The 19,178-nt window shown below is 36.8% G+C and overlaps 1 protein-coding gene across 39 annotated transcripts in view; it reads left to right on the plus strand.

The window, feature by feature from the left end:
* RBMS3 (RNA binding motif single stranded interacting protein 3) overlaps positions 1 to 19,178 on the plus strand; it is a 1,216,467-nt gene that overhangs the window by 582,630 nt on the left and 614,659 nt on the right. For 8 of the 39 annotated variants that reach the window (XM_078354448.1, XM_078354455.1, XM_078354459.1 and 5 more), the window contains exon 2: positions 11,944 to 12,100. The exons of the other annotated variants lie outside the window; for them this stretch is intronic. In XM_078354448.1, coding sequence (XP_078210574.1) covers positions 12,095 to 12,100 — 6 coding nt within the window. In that variant the 5' untranslated portion in view covers positions 11,944 to 12,094. The remainder of the gene's footprint in view (positions 1 to 11,943; positions 12,101 to 19,178) is intronic. 39 annotated transcript variants of the gene reach the window in all.

Genomic DNA, 19,178 nt, shown 5'->3' on the forward strand with positions numbered 1-19,178 from the left:
ATTTGAAAACTCTTCTGAATTAGAGATGCAAAGATCTTTCTCAGATCTTCCCTGTTGGCAGAGTTCCAGCAGGAACACGTCGTCATTGACCACCGTAACTGTTGGTGACTAGGATGTCTAGAAATGCTGTAAAGGTGGCTATGCAGTGCAATAGTGTTCTTAGTGCTTACAGGATCCCTGTCTTCCAAGAGTGTCAAGTGATGCAAAAAAATGTTTACATGGCATGAATACAACTGAAAGTACAAACCTCAACCAGCCTCTTTTTATACTGCATCTACACACAGGAGGACACTTATCCCAAAGGGGAGAATGTAATGTAGGCTCTGGGAACTCAGCCTTAAGAGGAGGTTTTTTGTATATATATATATTTTTGTTTTTGTTTTTTTTACAGTTTTCTGCCATGCATCTGGGAAATGCTTGTTGTGAGTGTGAATCACTTTGTAGCTCTTCTCAGCATTTCCAATTTTGATATTCCAAGGCTGCCAGTGCTAAGCAGTGTTTCTGGCTAAAGCTTTGAAAAATCACTTTTTCCTATCAAGCTCTTATCTCCTTTATCCCTGCCTCATTTCCCTTCCTTGCCTCTAAAAATTTTAACTTCCTTTCTTAAATTGCAGGGCATAATGACGTCAAGCAAATAAACAAAGTCCAAGTCTCAAAGAGCTATGGCCCCACATATGTACATAGAAAAACAAATGTGCATAAACCCACACATCTACATATGCTTTCAAAACACAGGCTTATATCAGTAGTAGTTTGTGGGCAAAGTACCTGAATTTCAAGGTGATTTTAACAAAAATCTATTTCTTCCATTTGTTGACTTAGGTACAGTGTAATTGAGCATTGTGATTAAGGAATACAGACTCTTGGCTATAAGCAAGAGCAAATCTAATATTAAAAGTTTGAAAAAAATTGAGGTTTATTTGTCTTTTATAAAAGAAGGCTGAGACAAATACTCTAGGGATAGATGGCTGCGGAGAAGTTGCAGACATCCAGGGCACTTCAGTTATAGCCTCATGGTCTCAAAATAGCTGCAGAACCTCCAGCATCATGGCCTGATTACATCAGTGCACTGAATTTTGCCCATGTCAAAGGCTTCAATAAAACCAAAGGGGAAGAAACAAAAGCCAAATATCTGTGCCAGCTGAGTCTATTACCTTGATTAGAAAAGTAAGTTTTGTTTTGTTTTACCCAAGATATCTTCTCAGCCAGTATTCAGTTATGCCTTGTTGGCTAGAATTGTTGTAAGAACACTCCTAGCTGAAGCGCTCATAGGCAGGTAGAGAAGTAGAATGAAGGACTATGGCTAAATCAGCAAATTAATTGTATTTGCCACAGATCCCAAGAGAATTATGGGAAACTGTGGGTTGGTTTGGTTTGCTTCATTTTAGAGTAGTCAAGGGAAAGAAACTCTAGGGATCAAATTCCATACATGTACCAGGTTACTGAATTCAGGTTTCAAAGATACAGAGCAAAAGTATGGTAAAGGTGTCGTAGATGCAGAAGCAGAAAGATTGGTGCACCAAGCAGAATATTCAGCCAAAGCAGTAATGAATTTTTTAAATGTCTACTCGCCAGCCCTTCTGGGGAGAAAAGCTGGATAAACCTATTGATACAATTACATATCTTTATTTCATTCGGAGATGAAGAGTTCAATTCTATTCAAGGCATCTTTATGGGATGTCTACTGAGTTCAAAAGCACTGCTCTGACGCCACAGACATTCTGAGACATGCTACAATACGATGAACCTTGAGGACGTCGTGTGAAGTGAAATAGGCCAGGCACAGAAGGACAAGTCCGCTTATCTGTGTACAATTACACTTATATGAGATACCTAGAGTAGTCAAATATATAAAGACAAAAAGTAGAAGAGCAGTTACCAGACCCTGGAAGGAGGGAGAAATGAGTATAATTTAGTGAGTAAAGAGTTGCAACTCAGGAGGATTGAAAGTTCTGGAGATGGATGGTGGTCGTGATTGTACAATCACGTGGATGGACTTAATGCCACTGAATTATTCATGTGTTAATGGCTGACATGGCAAATTTTATATATATTCTACCACAGTATACAACGAAGACAAGGAGAACAAAAGCTGCCATCAATTGAGAAGAGGACCTGCTTATTCTTAAACCAGGTGGCATAATGAATAGGTGAAAATGGAAGAACGAATTGTCTGTGGGGATCATCAACAGGTTGAAAGGATTATACCTGATTGGCCAAATGGATCTTGATAGAGGTTTTCAAGTTTAACAGGTGATGATGATGAGCAATACCAGGAACTCCATGACACTTTCAAGGGAGTGTAAGTCCATTCCTTTGCTGAGTGTGTAGGGTGGATTGTCAACAGGAGAGCTGTGAACGGGGAAGTTCAGTGGAGAATAAGAGAATACTGAGGTAAAAAGATCCAGGTAATTCATTGTAAAGCTGGAAATTGCAGAAGGTTTGGGGGTAAGATCTTGGTAAGATCAATACTGATATGATCAATGAGTGAAGCAGTGCAAATAACATGTGAGAAGAAGACCAAGCTACAGTAACAGCTCTTGATTTTAAATTCTGGTGTGATATGGGATAAGACGAAGCAAAATTCAATATTGATTCAGGCTTTAATCCGGTTCACTGGGAGTGGTCTCATTTTTTCTCAATAGTCATAGCTATTAAAAAGAAAGAGTTTTTAGAAATCTACCATTTATTGTCAAAATAGCTCACATTAATATTATTTAAAATTTTATATATTTTATGTTGGTATGAAATATGTTTCAGTAAAATATCATCAAATCATTAATCCAATAAAGTTATAAACTGTTATGTTTACCTCTACAAAAGAAACTTGAAATCTATCTAGGTCTCCTGAGTTTGTAGTCGCTGCATTTTCAGCCTAACATTTCTCAAAAGGATGAAGAGCTTCAGGACAATATATACTTTTCCATCTTGAGAAGATGTATAATGTCCTCATCAGTGCAGAGTTACAGGAAGGGATGTTGCTTCTGCCGACTACTGCTTACTCAAACCTAGGGCGTGTTTTAAGAAGAAAAATTATAGCTCGACTAGGTTGGCTCTTCGTTTAAACAGTGCTAGTCACTTTGGTATCATAATGGAGCATAGAAATATAGCATGACAGAGGTGGGAACTTCTGAATGAAGATGAGGGATTGGAATCTGCCTTTCTTTCAAATTCTGCTTATAAGTAAAAACCAAACTTAATTTAATTGTATTTAAACTTTGTAACACAGAGAAGTTCCCTTTACAGAAAAACTTAAGTGCTAAGATTTTATCATTTTCGGTGTTCAGACAGCTGCTACAATTCCTTACTATCTTGTAGTCATGGCTATGATGACTTTTTCAAACTTGAAAAGGGGGAATTGCCTCAAATTAAAGACAGCTTTGAACAGGTTGCCCCAGAGTAAAGCATTTTACACATCAAGAACGTTAGTGAAGCTGCCTGTACTGTAATTTAGATAACAGCACAGATACCAGGCTGGCGTGTGTTAGTTGTTGAGGCATGGGGGTGATTGCCACTTTCAGTGTTCTTTACTTTACACTGCAGTGTTGACTTTTTACACCGGCAGTGATGAAAAAAGCCTTGGTAATATATTGACAACTAGGCTTGTGGATCTATGCCTGAAAAAGTAGTAAATGCTGTGGCTTTCAGATCATAAGAGGCTCCTATGTAAGAAACGTTATTCTAAAGAATAAAAAGTGTATCTAGAGTATCTTTAACCAATAATTCAAGATAATACTGAAGATTCCAGCAAAACCATGCCATTAAGCCAAATGCACGAACAGCTCAATCTCCCACGTTAGAAATCAGTCTAAATATTTTAAGGGATTGTGTCATATTTAGTTTTGTATTCCCTGCAGATTTTGTGTGCAATAAACATTTCTTGAATGAAAATATTAATCAGTGATGTAGGTTTTTACATCACCAAAAACAAAAAATGTGAGTAAAATTAGTAGTTATTAAATGTACCTTGATTTTCTTTATTTTCTAATATTAATGGCAATGAGTTAGCTCTACCAATTTTTGCAGAGGTATCTTAGAAATACTTCCCCATTTGTTTAAAAAGTATTCTTTATTAGAAGTATAACTGGTCAAGGATCTGATGATTTTGAAGACCTCTTCTGTGTCTTCTGTCTTGACTCCAAAATGTAGCATTTTATTGATATATAGAACTAGTATTACAATTAACAGTTTTCAAGGGGAGGAATGATATTCTGTACAATGTTTGCATTCTGTGGCACAAAATTTACATAATATAACAGTCTCAAAAAATATCATAGAATGATTTAAGGTAAAACAGTGCATGGATCTGCTGGTTATAAATGAAACAGATAAGAACTGTTCTCAAGCCAAATAGAAGAGTAACAAAGATAGAAATTAAAACACAATAAAAATGCAAGCATAAAATATTCATCTTCTACTTTTCTGTAGTTCTTCAATACTTGAGTATATATTAAATACATTTTCATATCCTGGCAGGAAAATGCTTGGCCACACCTAAGCTAAGGTTCAGGCGGAGAAGTCAAAAGGAAAAAACTATGTATAATATAGATGGATGTATTTCTTGGTTTCATTTAAGGTGTTTGCTTAGATCAAACATGAGAAGCACCTTACGCCAGTGTAAGTTGAGATGTGGAATACTGTGAAGTATCCAAACCAGATTTGACTCTGGGAAGAGTTAGAGCCACTTGCATTGCTGACGTTGCCATCTTCCTATCCACGTGGGAAGATGAGCTGGGGAAAAGCCAATCTAGAACATGTAAGAACGGCACCTCCAACTTTAGGCCCAATCACAAGGAAGATCAGACTGGAAGAAGCAATGGGATTTCTGAAAGGACATTTCAGGGCTGTTGAACTGTTGGAAACTCTGGAAAGATGATAGTAAAGTTGATGGAACAATAAACCACAATTAAATTTGGAGAAAACAATACTTTTTCCTTCCTTTCTGTTATTATTAAAAAGTGATTGCAGACATGAGACTGAAGATTTCTATTAATAAAAAAGAAATTCCTTACTCCTGCTTCTAATCTGTGAAAATAATAAACAAGCCAACATATTTTTAAAAGTATACAAATCTGTCCCCAAGACAGACAGTGCCATGTAGTTCTGAAACTGCCCAGTGAATTCTTTCTTCTCCCGTATGAAACTCTTGGTAATAGAAATCTGAATGACTTTGTGTTAGGATATCAACATTCTTCTTAAGTGGATTATGCAGCGTCCTCATAGATTGGATGAGAGTAAAGAACGTGAATATGTTGTAGAGACATTAGTATCCCAGGCCCAGGTATGCTGATTTCCAGCAGTGCTTTTCAGACATTGAAGATGAAGATTGAATTTTTATTTCCAACTTCTTGCAAGCTAAAATGAAATCAGACACTTGGATAACGGGAAACCACATAAAAGTTTTGAGTCCTTACTCTCAATTTCTATAACTGAACTTACTGCAGACTGGTCACAGTTTGCCGAGTGGCACCAACCCATGAACCCCACTGAGGACACTGATTTAGGGTTCTGGCCATGCTGTTTGTTTTTGGGACTGTGATTTACTCTTCTTTTTCCCATTTATAAAATGAAGTGGGAACACATTAAATGATTGCTGAAATCTTACGATTCTGTTTTTATTTTGTTACTATTTTCTTTTTGCTGGTTAAGAAATGTGTTATAGGTACAGCTTACTACCTAAATAGTAATATCTAAATAGGTCTCTGTTTTAGAGACCTATATAAATGAGTGAAGAGCATGTTTTAGCTGAGAGTTTATAGGCTGTATTTCTGCAGCATTTTCACTTAATTGCAACACTGTTTTCAGAGTGGTGAGCTCTTCCCACCCCACCCCGCCACCAGCTACTTTGAGGAAAAATACCACTTCCTGGGTAGCTCTGGGCTCTCCAGTGAAACCCCCTGCAACCATGCCCTCGGGAGTATAATGATGATGAGTTAGCAGGTCAGCCTTGAGTGATAAATCTTCGGTTTGCCTCATTAACAGAGACATGAGTGTTGGGTTACAAATAGGTCAGTTCTGAAGATGGCCAAGTACCTGCAAATTGAATACATTGGTTTTCTCTTTTCTCCCGGTACCTCTGGTGAAAAAGTACATGCCAAAAAGATAACAGCAAATATGTGACTGTAAAAGTTGTCAAATATAGTCTTGCATAGGAATTTATCTGTGGACAGATTATAAAGCCAGACTGCTGTTTCACCCTTTCTGAATTATAATGAATGGTAATAAAACTAGGAATGGAAGAAAACATTTATCTAGAGTTAAAAGCCGCAATAACCATGGATAAATGACAGTGCTTAGTCACTTCCTGCCTAGCGTTTATGTTTTCAGAACACTTCTAGGATCCAAACCCAAGGTTTCATAGACTTTCAAAAGTTCTTCTCAAAAGAGAGATAGATATTAATGAGAAGGTCAGGCGTTGTTCATGAATAAGTTATTTGGCATCTTTCATGTTCTGAGAATCCAAGAGAATCAAAACTTTCTCTGAGAAAACAGATACTGCATGTAGTTTAACCACGTTTATGATTTTGAATGCCAACTTCCAGACTTTGTAATCTTGTGCCCATGTTTAAAAAATTCACAGAAAATTTATTTGCCAGGTCATGCTTTTAAGAATTCTTTATTTTGTGTGCCTCTGAGAATTTTTTTCCACCAGTGCTTCTGCATTCATAAATATTCTTGTTCATATAGTACTGGTTTTGTGGCAAATCAGGGTACATTATTTTCATAGTGGATATCATTGATTTTTGGCATACTGTAATGCCATTTGCCACATGTCATTGTACTGTATCTTTGGAAGGTGCGAAGGAGATAATGTGTACTAATCAGGCGAATGGGACGCACACATATACTTATAAACTTGCTTAACTGCATCTTGCTCCCTCAATTTGTAAATTTTATGGCTATTGTTAAACTATCTGCTTCATTTCACCTACAACATGGGGGGAAATTTCACTAAGGTGTACTTAGTGACCTAGGGATTAATTTAGAAAATGTATTTGGTTGTTTATGGTTGTATGATTTGCCACTATTTGGGAAAGGTGGAGAGGCTATGTAACTTTTGTATGTGTTTGCTTTCTCATATGAGGTCTATTGGATTGGATAGATTAAAACAGTATTTGAACGTCCTCACAAAAGTCCCAAATGAACCCAGACTTGACTTTTTTCCCTGCTGCATATCCTAACTGTTACATTTTAAAGAACTAAAATAGTTTCTGGACTGTCTTCCAGAGAGATGCAAATAAACACCCAGACTGTGTTTAACAAACCTTAAAGTTACACTGTCAGTTATTGTGATGTTTGCCTAGAGGCAAATTAAAGTAGATATCTTCGGTGCACTTCTGAAGGAGACGTTCATTCAACATCGAGATCTGCTCTTGATGTGTTAAACAGTTGAGGCTCACAGTTATTCTGTCTCCAAATTCATTCTGTTGAGACTGACCTTAAGATAATGTAAAAAAGCAATTAGTTTTAAACAGTAGGAGTGCCATCAGTATGAAAGAAACAAATTACATGGTGGGTGATATTTTTAGTGATTTTTAAGCAGATTATTAAAAATGAAATCTGTACTAAAAGCTATGAGTGTAATTTTAAAAACTGACACAGAGCAATGCATTTATTTCAAACTACTACAACTCCCTAAATGACAATCCAAGCCCATTTCTATGTCTGGCTGAAAGGTGGTCTGGCTCATTAAACCACATCACAACTCCCCTGAATAATCAAGCCAAACATTTTTTACACATGATTTGTTAAGTTCTACTCCTTTGCCTTGTGATTCAGTATTTCAGCAAATATTTATAATGCACATATCATGAGCCAAGACTGTGCTTAACATTGAAACTAACCCTAAGCTAAATCCTGAACTGTTTTTTTTTTTTTTTTTACAAAATACAGGTTTATATGCACACACACAAAAACATGCATTTATAGTTTAATAATATTTTTCATTAAAATAATTTTTTAGTTCTTGACTACTTTCAGTTAGAAATAGCAAAATATTATTCTACTCCTTTGAAGTTGATAAGTAGTAAAACAATAGTTAAAATAGGCAGAATTTTTAAATTTAAAAATCGAACTTGCTGTCTGTATCACAGTCATTTACCAATATCCAGGTTTCTTTTGCCAAGGAAGAAACGACTTTAACCTTTTGAGTTAGATTACTATTTTAAGCTCATATTCATGAAACTTAGATGCATGCTGATCTTCATACAGATGGGTCTCCAGGTTGAAGTTCTGACATGATGCAGAAGCTACAGAAAGTACATTTTGTAGAATCAATGTACATTCCAATGCAGTTCAGTGATAAATTAAAATACAAGTATGATGCAAATGATAACAGTGAGCAAGAATTACTGCACACTTGCTCACTACCAGGAACTGTTCTAAAGTGGCTTAACATCTCAGTTCACTCAATGATCACAACTACCTAAGAAGGTTGGTACTATCATTATCCTCAGTTTTCAAACATGGAAACTGAGGCACAGAGAAGTTACATAACTTCTCTCAAGGTCATCTGACCAGCAACTAAGGTATGTGTAGATGACCTTAGCAGCCAGTTTCCGAGTCCCCATTTCTTACCACTGCATTCTGTGGCTGAATATTAAGTGTGATCTTTCTTATCAATATACTCATAATTTGGTTAGAATATACATAATCAAAAATCTTCGTCAAGGCAGCTATAATATGCTTATAATTTGATTTAAATATGCATATTATATAATAAATGCAATGTGATTACATTATGTAGAGTCAAATAATCTTAATATAGAAAGCTGTTTTCAGGGTCCAACAATCTAGCCAGGTACTTAAATGTTTCTACATCTTTCTCCCTCGTCCCTCTAACAGATGATTGAGTTAGGGTTGAGCATCCCACTTGGTTCTGTGGCTGAAATGGCACGTTTCTGTCCTATTAGCACAGTCTATTTTATAGTGAATGCAAATGATGATGCCCAAAGTTTATCTGAATAAATCAGTAGCATGAAGTTATGCTGTTGGAATAATTTTGTGCATATATATTCTAACTTGCCTAATAAGAGTATAATTCACATTGTTAATGAAAATGAAATTAGTGAATAAATATTAATATCCTTAACAGACATTATGGACTCAAAGGAGAGCAGTCCTAATTTACTCAATTTTCAAAGTCATTTGAAATTAGGAAAATTATGTAAATAAAATATTTCTGTTTAGTGTGCATCAGAATCACAGATATCTTTTGACTTAAGTTTTTGATTAAGTACTTAATCTCTCTGTGCCTCAATTTCTTCATTTGTAAAATGTTTAGAACAGTGTATGGCATACCGTAAGCACTATAAAAGTGACGGTTTAGGAAAAAAATTCTCTAAGGGTCAAGAAAATTATGACCTGGTCTTTGTACTTAATTGGTGCAGAATAGCCATTTGATGATGGTCTTTAAATTACCCTGTAATTTTAGGGGGTTTATATGTCATAGGCACAGATTTCTGACTCTCAGATGTCATTATGATATACTATATTTTTTATATATTTTCTTTCTAAATCATAAAATAACCTTAGAGCATCAGACCTCAGCTTTTTTGGGACATATCCACAGTATTCTATTGTGTAATCACTGTACCAAATAATTTGTTTTTCAGAATATACACAATACAGAGTTGAAGATTCTATATCAAAATGATCAGCTGTGATGAGTCTGAGCTGCAAGCCTTTTTCACAAATGATATTTTGTTATCTGGTGAATTTACATTAGACCATGGCTGCCAACTTAAAATCCCTTTCTTTAAAGGATGCGATGTTGCATAATTAGTGTGCCCTTGCAGTCAGGATGCTTGTACCCTCTATTCTAATCCTAGCATAGAATGCAATAGGCTATCAGAGTTGGAAGGAACCTCTGAGACCATCTAATTCAACTTGTTCATAATATAGATGAGAAAACAGCCTCTGTCAGATTAAATGTCACACAGCAAGTTAGTTGTCCATTAGAATCTCAGAAATGTTTCATTTTTAAAACCGACTATCTCAGTTATCATTTTCTGCATAACAAGTAGCAATGGATAACAAAATAGCTAAAAACAGTAACCATTTATTTTTTTCGAGTGATTCTTTGCATTGACATAGCCTCTGCTCCACATGGTACCAATTGGGGTCACTCCAGTCACTGAAGAGTTTGGCTGGGACACCTCCGTTGGGGCACCTCAGTATTTCTCTACCTGGACTCTTATTTATATATATTATCTCATCCTGCAGAGTCTCTCCATGTGGCCTCCCTCTCTAGCAGGATATTCTGGGCCTGCTATGACATATGTTTCAGCCCTAACTCAACACAGTGTTCCTTGCGTTAAGTACAAATTGTTGTCTGAGTCAATCGACATCAGGAAATGATGTTGTTGGGATTATTTCCTTAGAGCATGGTGGATGGGTTCCAAAAGGCTCAGTAGCTGGGTTCTAAACTGCTTAGTTATTCTCTTGGGAGCATCCCAAGATAATAAGCACCAACCTGTGGAAGTGCTTATCTAACTTGTCCTTGGATCATACTTGTGACTCTCTTTCAGTTGCAGCAAATCTATGGCTAAACCCAGAACTAATGTGAGAGTACACCAGATTAGGTTGTGAGTTACGGAAGACGCAGTTCATTTGGAGCATCAGTGTGCCTGTCTACCAAACTGGCAGAGAATTTATGTGGCCAAGGTCAAGGAGCAAGCTGCAATATGCGACACATAATGTAATGCTACTTAAATTGATTGATTTTTTTGGTCATTACTTCAGTATACTGTGCACTGTTATGGGTCTATGACTGGACTGGGGGAAAGCTGAAATTTTCCAGAATTTGATGAGCCATGGGAATGTCCACATTGGTTTCGGCAACCACTGTTTCTTTATTTCAGATAGTGAGATTGTACTAGAGCCAGGTAGCTCTCAACATTTCAACAGTCAAGTCTTTGACCATAAGACTGAACAGATCCAACATATTTAATAAAAAGTAAAGGCATGTGAATACTATTTTGGATATGATTCACTAATAAAAAGAACAAGACTTCAATATTAACCTTTTACTGGAATGAAACTATTCTGACTTGACCATATACTAAACCGCCTGCAGCCTGTCACTTAGAAGGAAAAAACAAAGTGCCAACACTGAACTGCTAGCCTTCTAACAAATATCACTTATTAGCATTCACAATAAAGGTAAGCATGAATCAACCACGAAACCGTACCGTATATAAGGTTTCTTTTAGTTTCTCTCAAGTTTTGACACACACGTGTGTCACTGACAGCTAGTATGCAAATTACCTAAAAGCTCCATTAGGCGAGTCTAGGCAAGGGAAGCCCATCTGTTAGTTCTGTGACACTTTCCCTCTTAGCTCCTCATGTGGGAATATGTCCTTGAGACACCCAGATGGATGAATTTGCGCCAGTGTCTGGTACCACCAACCTTGGGGGAAGTTGTCATTTCTGCTTGTTTCATTGCCATTAACATTTGATACCCTTTTCCTTCAGATACCAAAGAATAAAATTTTAAGTATAAAACTTCAAAGAGTGGTGAAGGATTTTAAATTCTCAATAAAAAGGACATATTACTTCTTAAGCACAAGAAAATGGAACATGATGATCCCTCTCTTTAAGAATTATGGTGTTCACTGGGTGTATTTCAATGCTGTGTGTGTGGTCTGGTGTTGACAGGAGAGAACATACAATTTCAAGTTAGCCAGTGCTTCTCAGCCGTTGCTGATAGCTTTGGGAAGGTTTTAGGAAAGATCGGGGCATGGTGATATTTTAGCAAGTTGCCTATTAAGGACATTTACTGGAAATGATTTTATGATTCCTATCCCTTTCTTCAAAAAAAAAAAAAAGTAAAACGGAAAAACACAACACAACTACATGTAAGCAATTAAAAAAGGAAATTAGACCACCTTTTTTTTTTTTTGGTGGTTTTATGAGTAAACTCAAGTCTCTTGCCCATCTCAGGTTGAAATCCCCAGAGAAAAGTTAGAAGTGGCAACAACAAAATCAGAAGAGCAGCTATCCTTTTGATAATTGACATCTGTTCATCATAAACAGACTTCTTTCATGCCATTCATCTGGCCTCGCAGAAAGATCTACTCATATTTCATTCTAAATGAAGGTAAGCTGGCATAAAAGTCATGGTAATCTCACCTCCTGGGTAAAAAAAACTTTACAGGCCGGGCGCGGTGGCTCAAGCCTGTAATCCCAGCACTTTGGGAGGCCGAGGCGGGTGGATCACGAGGTCAAGAGATCGAGACCATCCGGGGCAACATGGTGAAACCCCGTCTCTACTAAAAATACAAAAAATTAGCTGGGCATGGTGGTGCGTGCCTGTAATCCCAGCTACTCAGGAGGCTGAGGCAGGAGAATTGCCTGAACCCAGGAGGCGGAGGTTGCGGTGAGCCGAGATCGCGCCATTGCACTCCAGCCTGGGTAACAAGAACGAAACTCCGTCTCAAAAAAAAAAAAAAAAAAAAAACAAAATTACAAATCAGAAAATCGTTTTTAGAAACATACATTGACTTGTAATCTGGAATCAGAAAGATAGCTATTTCTCTTTTGACAAATCCTCACATCTATAGCAAATAAGGTGTGGCGATATCTGACATGTTAAGACAAGACAGAAATGATGTTTTTGGTCATTTTGGCACTAAAATGGTTCATGATTTTATCAGATTAGAGCCTGTTTTCCATTTTTCAGGAAATGGTCCAAAAGACATACTGTTTTATTGACAGGACTTCCAAACTAGTTATTATTTGCTAATAATGTTGTGTTAAAAGTCTGAGCAGAGTGTCTTGCCAGAGAGAGTGAGTGAAACTTTTATGTCCAACGGTGTTTGGATGAGCAAGATAATTATACCCTTGTCCGCAACAGATGCTCTGTGCTTCACTTTGGCAGTTTCCCTCTTCAGTGTGCAAATAATTTTCTCTACTAAAGTTGGTAGCTATTTGCTACAAATATATTTCTTTTCCAGCAAAGAATGGATCTTTTCCATCACCACTCACAAGTAGCAAGTGAATTGAGGGGAGCTTTGTTTCAAACACGTATGCAAAACTGATGTGAAGCAGAAGGAAACTCATAGGAACACCCCAAGTCTATCAAAGCATGTGAATAAAATAAGTTATTCACTAAAATAGTTGAAAAACTGCATTGTAGCAATGATTCGAACTTATTTAAATCAAGATGTTTGAAAAAGTCAATGTTGACAGTCAATTAGTTTTTTTTAAAATTCAAATGTGTTTAGTCAGTTTGTAATAAAGATACTTACTTGCATGTGTTACAAAAATCTTAGGAGTTCTCTTAGGCCCTATATTTCTGTAACATGCAAAATTTCCTACATATATAGTGAGACCAAAAATAAGGGAGTCATGTTCTTCTTCAGTTTTGACAGTCATGTATGACTATGCTTGAAATGGGTGGGTGTATTCTCCCTGGCCAAAAATGAACAAACACATTTCTGTAAGCCACCATGCTTGCTTTTAGGGTAGCCCACATGCTCTGGTTGTGTCTGTAAGCAGTGTGCTGGCAGGTGTTTTGGAAGAGAACTGCAGAAGGGGAAGGATGGAGAAAGTATATTTATTATAGTTCCCTTTTTTGTTCTTACTGCAGCCCCAGAAGCATGAAGGCAAGTAAAACCACTCCTCAAGTTGCCATGTTTTCATAGATACATAAGGCAACATACACTTATCTAATAAAACTAATAACATAATTGGGGGTTAGGTTGATGAATTATCCCTGAATCTCCCAACAATAATTATTGTTGACTAGACTTTTATGGTAAAATTCACCTTCCAGCAAAAGATTCATTAAGTGCCAACTGCAAGATTTTGTTCCAAGTATGCATATGTAAGTGCTGAGAATCAGAGGTGTGGCTGACTGCATGGCCTGTCCTCAGCTCTTCAGTGTGCCTGGGGTAGAAATACCTACTGACGGGCAAAATATTTATCACCAGCAGGGACATGCAAAAAATGTCCTCTAGAACCTTAAGCAGGGAGGAGAAAAATCTGTCTATGATAAAGGTTTCTCAGAGGAGGTGAAATCTGAATCCCACCTTCAGGATGAATAGGTCTGGCTACTGAAGAACCAGTAGGAGGGCATTTCATATAGAGCAACAGCAGGAATCAGGAGGCAGTAGACTGCTCATTTTCAAATGGCTTTTTCAGAGCATGCTGAAATACCACTATTAAGATAGATGGCACTGAAAAGAGTAGGAGGTGGCTCTGTTTGTAAATTAACATTATTTTTCTTCTCACATAAGAAAAAGAGTTGCAGCGGAAAAGCCAGAAGTACAATATAGTTTTGATAGGAATACCAGACTATGATGTGTATGTATATACTAATAAGAATTTAATAATTCAAATATTTAGAAATATAATTCTAGTTTTATTTAATAGTTACATTGGTGTCGCAAGAGAATGTCAAACATGGTAGGATAAACCATGGTGGAGCAGGATTCTAGGTATATGTAGGGCTAAGTAAGATGAGTAATAACTTTCACCCACATAATACTTTGGAGGTCATTTTCCTCTTGGATCCTCAGTTCTAGCTTTCCATTTCTGTTTCTAGATGAAGAAAATTGAATGTACAAGGGCCATCCACAGAACTTAATCACTGCTTAAAATGTTGTATCAAGGTTATGAATAACTGAGTAGATCCTGTGTGAAATTGGGAACTTCTTTTTCTGTAGGAAAATCAATGCCTGCATCAGGAATGTGGTCCTTATTTTTTTCTTCCTTTCACTTAACCTTTTCCCTTACTGGCTGCTGGTCTCTCCCTGCCTCTCTGATTATACATGGACACGTCTATGTTTCTATTCTTTCTTCTTTCGGAATGTGCTTAAACACACTTAGTAAAAACAGTCAGTTTGGGGGTATCATTTTCTCCCTGTGCAGGGGTCTTTTAAGGTCTTAGGATAAAGCATTATTGACAGGTAACTTGCATCCCTTTCTAATCACTGTTGAATGATCCCTGCAGTTTCTGTGTTTATTCTTATGCCTGATCACATTCGATAATGAAGTTTGTGCAAAAACAAAAACAAATCTTAAACTGTAATCAAGTAAAGGAAAACTGCCTGGTTAATAAGTTTTATAAAATATTTGTTGGAAAATACAGCTATCCCATGAGATAGGCCACAGTCAAAGGACCACCAACTTTCTCATTAACATGCGCATAGCTGTCTGCTTCTTACTGCACTTTCTCTAAAAATAACCAAGGTCTTTTTGTAAAAATAAGTGAGCTAGGGGGCCGGGCGTGGTGGCTCGGGCCTGTAATCCCAGCACTTTGGGAGGCCGAGGCGGGTGGATCACGAGGTCAAGAGATCGAGACCATCCTGGTAAACATGGTGAAACTCCATCTCTACTAAAAATACAAAAATTAGCTGGGCATGGTGGTGCGTGCCTGTAGTCCCAGCTACTCAGGAGGCTGAGGCAGGAGAATTGCCTGAACCCAGGAGGCGGAGGTTGCTGTGAGCCGAGATCGCACCATTGCACTCCAGCCTGGGTAACAAGAGCGAAACTTCGTCTCAAAAAAAAAAAAAAAAAAAAAAGAGTTAGAACCAAAAACAAAGGAACATCATTCTTCTCCAAATAATTTAATTACTCTGAAATGCTCTTTGGTGAAAAATAGTTTCTAGCACCTTCCATTTTCTTGCTGTTTATCCATACTTCGAATTACTTCATTCATTAGTTCTGACAAGAGATTGTATTTGTAACACTGCCTGACAGATGTGTTACATGTTTCAGCCTTAAAATATTCCACTCTGAGCTCAGTGCTGCATACTTGGGTGATAATGTTAAATCAGCCTCGCCACACACTGCTGTCATCATGCCAAATAACTCAGGGAAAAATGATAAGGGTATAAAGAGATCAATAAGGCAAGAAAATCTGTGCTTTCAAAAGTAAGGCAAAATATGAGAAAGACTATCAGTCAAGCATCGGGGCATAAATAAAGCAAGAATATGCCATGTTTGGGGCACCATGATGCTACAGTGAGCCATTATCCCATGAGTAGTACATTTTTCTTACGTTTGCCTAACTCCTTTAATAGGTCATGCTAAAATATAGCCATAAGATTCACTGGCACATTGATCAGTGTAGCATTGCTCTTCCTTCTCCCCTAATAGAATAAAATAAGGACATGGTTGATAAATGCTGAGAAGGACAATTCCCAGACTATTTAGATGTAAGTGGTCACACTGGAGTGTTCTCCTTGTGTAAGAAAGATTTATATTACTCACATTTTTGTAAATATGAATAATGCAAATACATTTCTGCCCATCGAGTTGATATTACTCAATAGGGCCCTTGTAAGTGCCCACTTTTGTTGGATTTTTAGACAGAAAACAAGCAAACTGTAGAAACTGGCAATTTGGAAATTAAATCTTTTGTTGAGTAATAGGTACTCAGGCGTGCATCAGAAAGCAATCATTCTTCAGCAAAGAGCATTGTGTTATTACAAATTTGCAACAATAAATGGAATAGCTTGCAGACACAAGACAGTAAATTTTACAAACATTTGAAAATGGGTATTTATTTTTGTGTGCTAATGGTCAAGGAGACTATGGAACTGGCCCAGAGCCCTTGAATGTCAGTCTAAGGAACGTGATCTGTAGACAGTGAAGAGAATTTCAGGATTGCTTTTATTAACATGAGGATGAAGTGTGAAAATTAATTTTTGTCGTGGGAAGATAAAGCTTAAGGCTGCATGTGGGATAGATTAGAGTACTTGGAGCTTGGGAACAGGAAGTACAGTTTGGAGACAGTTACATTAATCCATATGTGAAGTGAAGTGCTCCTAGACAAGAATAGAAATAGCATGGATGGAAAAGACAGATGTGGGAGACACTGAGAATGCAGCATAGGCAGGACTTGGTGCAGGGATGAGACTCATTCATGTCAGTGAAATAAAAAAAAATACATATCCAGATGTTAAATTATCAATATACTGTAGATCTGTGGAAAATGATTGCTAACCCCAAGTGAATATTCAAGGCATAATGTGGGATGAAAGTTTCCTGCCATGACACAATAGTTGGAAGTGCCCTTCAGCATGAAGAGCCATCAGGAAAAGTGTCCAGAAAAAGGCATGAAGGGGCATTGGCTAAAAGCAGGTTGTAGACAGAACAAGTGGAAACACACAGGAAAAGCAAGACCTCTGACTCATTCATGCAGACTATTCAGAGTTAAGCATCTGTTGCTTTCAGCTTTCTGGGTGCTTTCCCTTTTTACCTTAAATCACTTAGCTCTAGCAAACCAGATACTTACATCTGAAAAGGGGAGATAATCTCTTGGTACAACAGAGAGGTAGGATTTTCAGATCACCTGTGGGTATGGGGGAGAGAGAGGTGGAGGGGTGGCTGGAAAGGTGGGTTCATGATGGCAGGTTTGCCCGGAACCTGATAAAATTTAGGCTTTCGGGTCCCTTGTTTTTCCCAGCCTCTTCTATAATCTTATATCTAATTCTCCTGTATAAGCGTTTTGTATTTTTTTCCTCTAAAATGGTCTATGGCCATCCAAAGTGTATAAAATTTAGATTGCATAAGATGCACATTCTTTCATAACTAGCAATGTGTTTACATGGTTACATGGATTTGGAAAATTTGTAAAAAAAAAAAAAAAATACATTTTCATCACAACTGGTCCTTGTCTCTTTTCACTCTAGTTTCCTTATCCTCTTTTCTTCCAGTGGTGGCAGGTATTATGGAATTTAGCGAAGGTTAAGTTAGGTGGGAGATTCATTTATTTCAAATTCAGTGGGACATATATTTGTGTTACTGCTAGCTGTTTTGTGGTACGAATGATTTCCAAGAACATTCATACTGCTCGCTGTACCAATGTCTTGGGCATGTGGCAGGAACGTGCTGGGCCAAGTCAAGGTTCTATTGTGATAGGAATGTGGTCTCTGGTGCCCGACACTGGAAAGATATGGGAAGTAGAAGAGAAAATCTGAAGCCAGAAGCCAACTCTATTCAAAATTCATCCACATTTTTGTGCCCAAATTTACTATTCTAACCTTCCTATCGCCCTTATCTTATAAGAATTATAAGCTATTATCATTTATAATTTGTGAAGTTGAATAAAACATTTCTGAACTATCACTAGACAGAAATGTCTATTACCCATTTGAGGACAGACAGAATTATCTGTCTCTAGATGATTCTCTGTAGAGAAAATAGTATGAAATTACTGTCATGTAAAGAGGCGATGAAAAAGTTTGCAGCAAAAAAGGAGATGGGATTATTTTTGAAATGTGTCAGAGAATTAATATTATTATATTCTGCATTTTTTATTGTCATATTATCAGCTTTTTAATATTGATTATGTGTTGAAACTTTAAACAAATACCCATTTTTATAAATAATTTTATATTTGTAAATTTTGTTCTTTTTTAATGGGTTTCTAAAATTGTATAAACTTAAGGCATAGCAAGACCTGAGTTTGGCTCTGGGTTCAGGGTATACCTTAATTTTCAAAATCAAGCACATAATTTTAACCCCTGGCTCATCCATGCAGTCCATTTAGAGTTAAGTAGCTGTTGCTTTCACCTTTTATGATGTTCTCCCTTTTTACCTTTGGTTAGCTCTACCCAATAATATCCTAATTATCTAATTATTCTAATTTGGAAATATTCTACTGGTTTATATTAAGTGGAATATATTAGTATTCCTTAGTATACTATACCATAATTCCAGTTACGAATGTTCCCCTTTCTGTATAGCATAGTATTTGAGAAATATATTTAAGCAGACTTTTAAAACTGTTTCAAAACAGAGACGTGTGGTTCATAACAAAACAACAGTGGAATATGTCCCAAAGTCAGGAATATGTGAACATGTAATATTATTCCACTTAGAGCAATTTGAGAATGTAAACTAGTTTCATTTCAGAAAAGTATTTTCAGAAGCTATACAATCCTGTGAAATAAAGTATATAATCAGAAGTGTATAATCAGACAAGGGAAGGAATTGTTCATCATTCATCAATACTTGATTACATTTTAGTAAAACAAATGTAATAATTATTTTTACCCCATTTCATAATGGAACACATATGATGTGTTCTTGACTAACAAGAAGACCATTCATTGGAATTTAAGCTTGTATAATCAGCAAAATTATAGGAATTTAATTTACTTTTCTAGTTTTCCTCCTTATGTCTTTACACAAAGTGATTAGTTTTCTAGTTTTCACCCTTTGTG

This window comes from Callithrix jacchus, chromosome 17, assembly GCF_049354715.1.
Source record: "Callithrix jacchus isolate 240 chromosome 17, calJac240_pri, whole genome shotgun sequence".
Classification (NCBI taxonomy): Eukaryota; Metazoa; Chordata; class Mammalia; order Primates; family Cebidae; genus Callithrix; species Callithrix jacchus.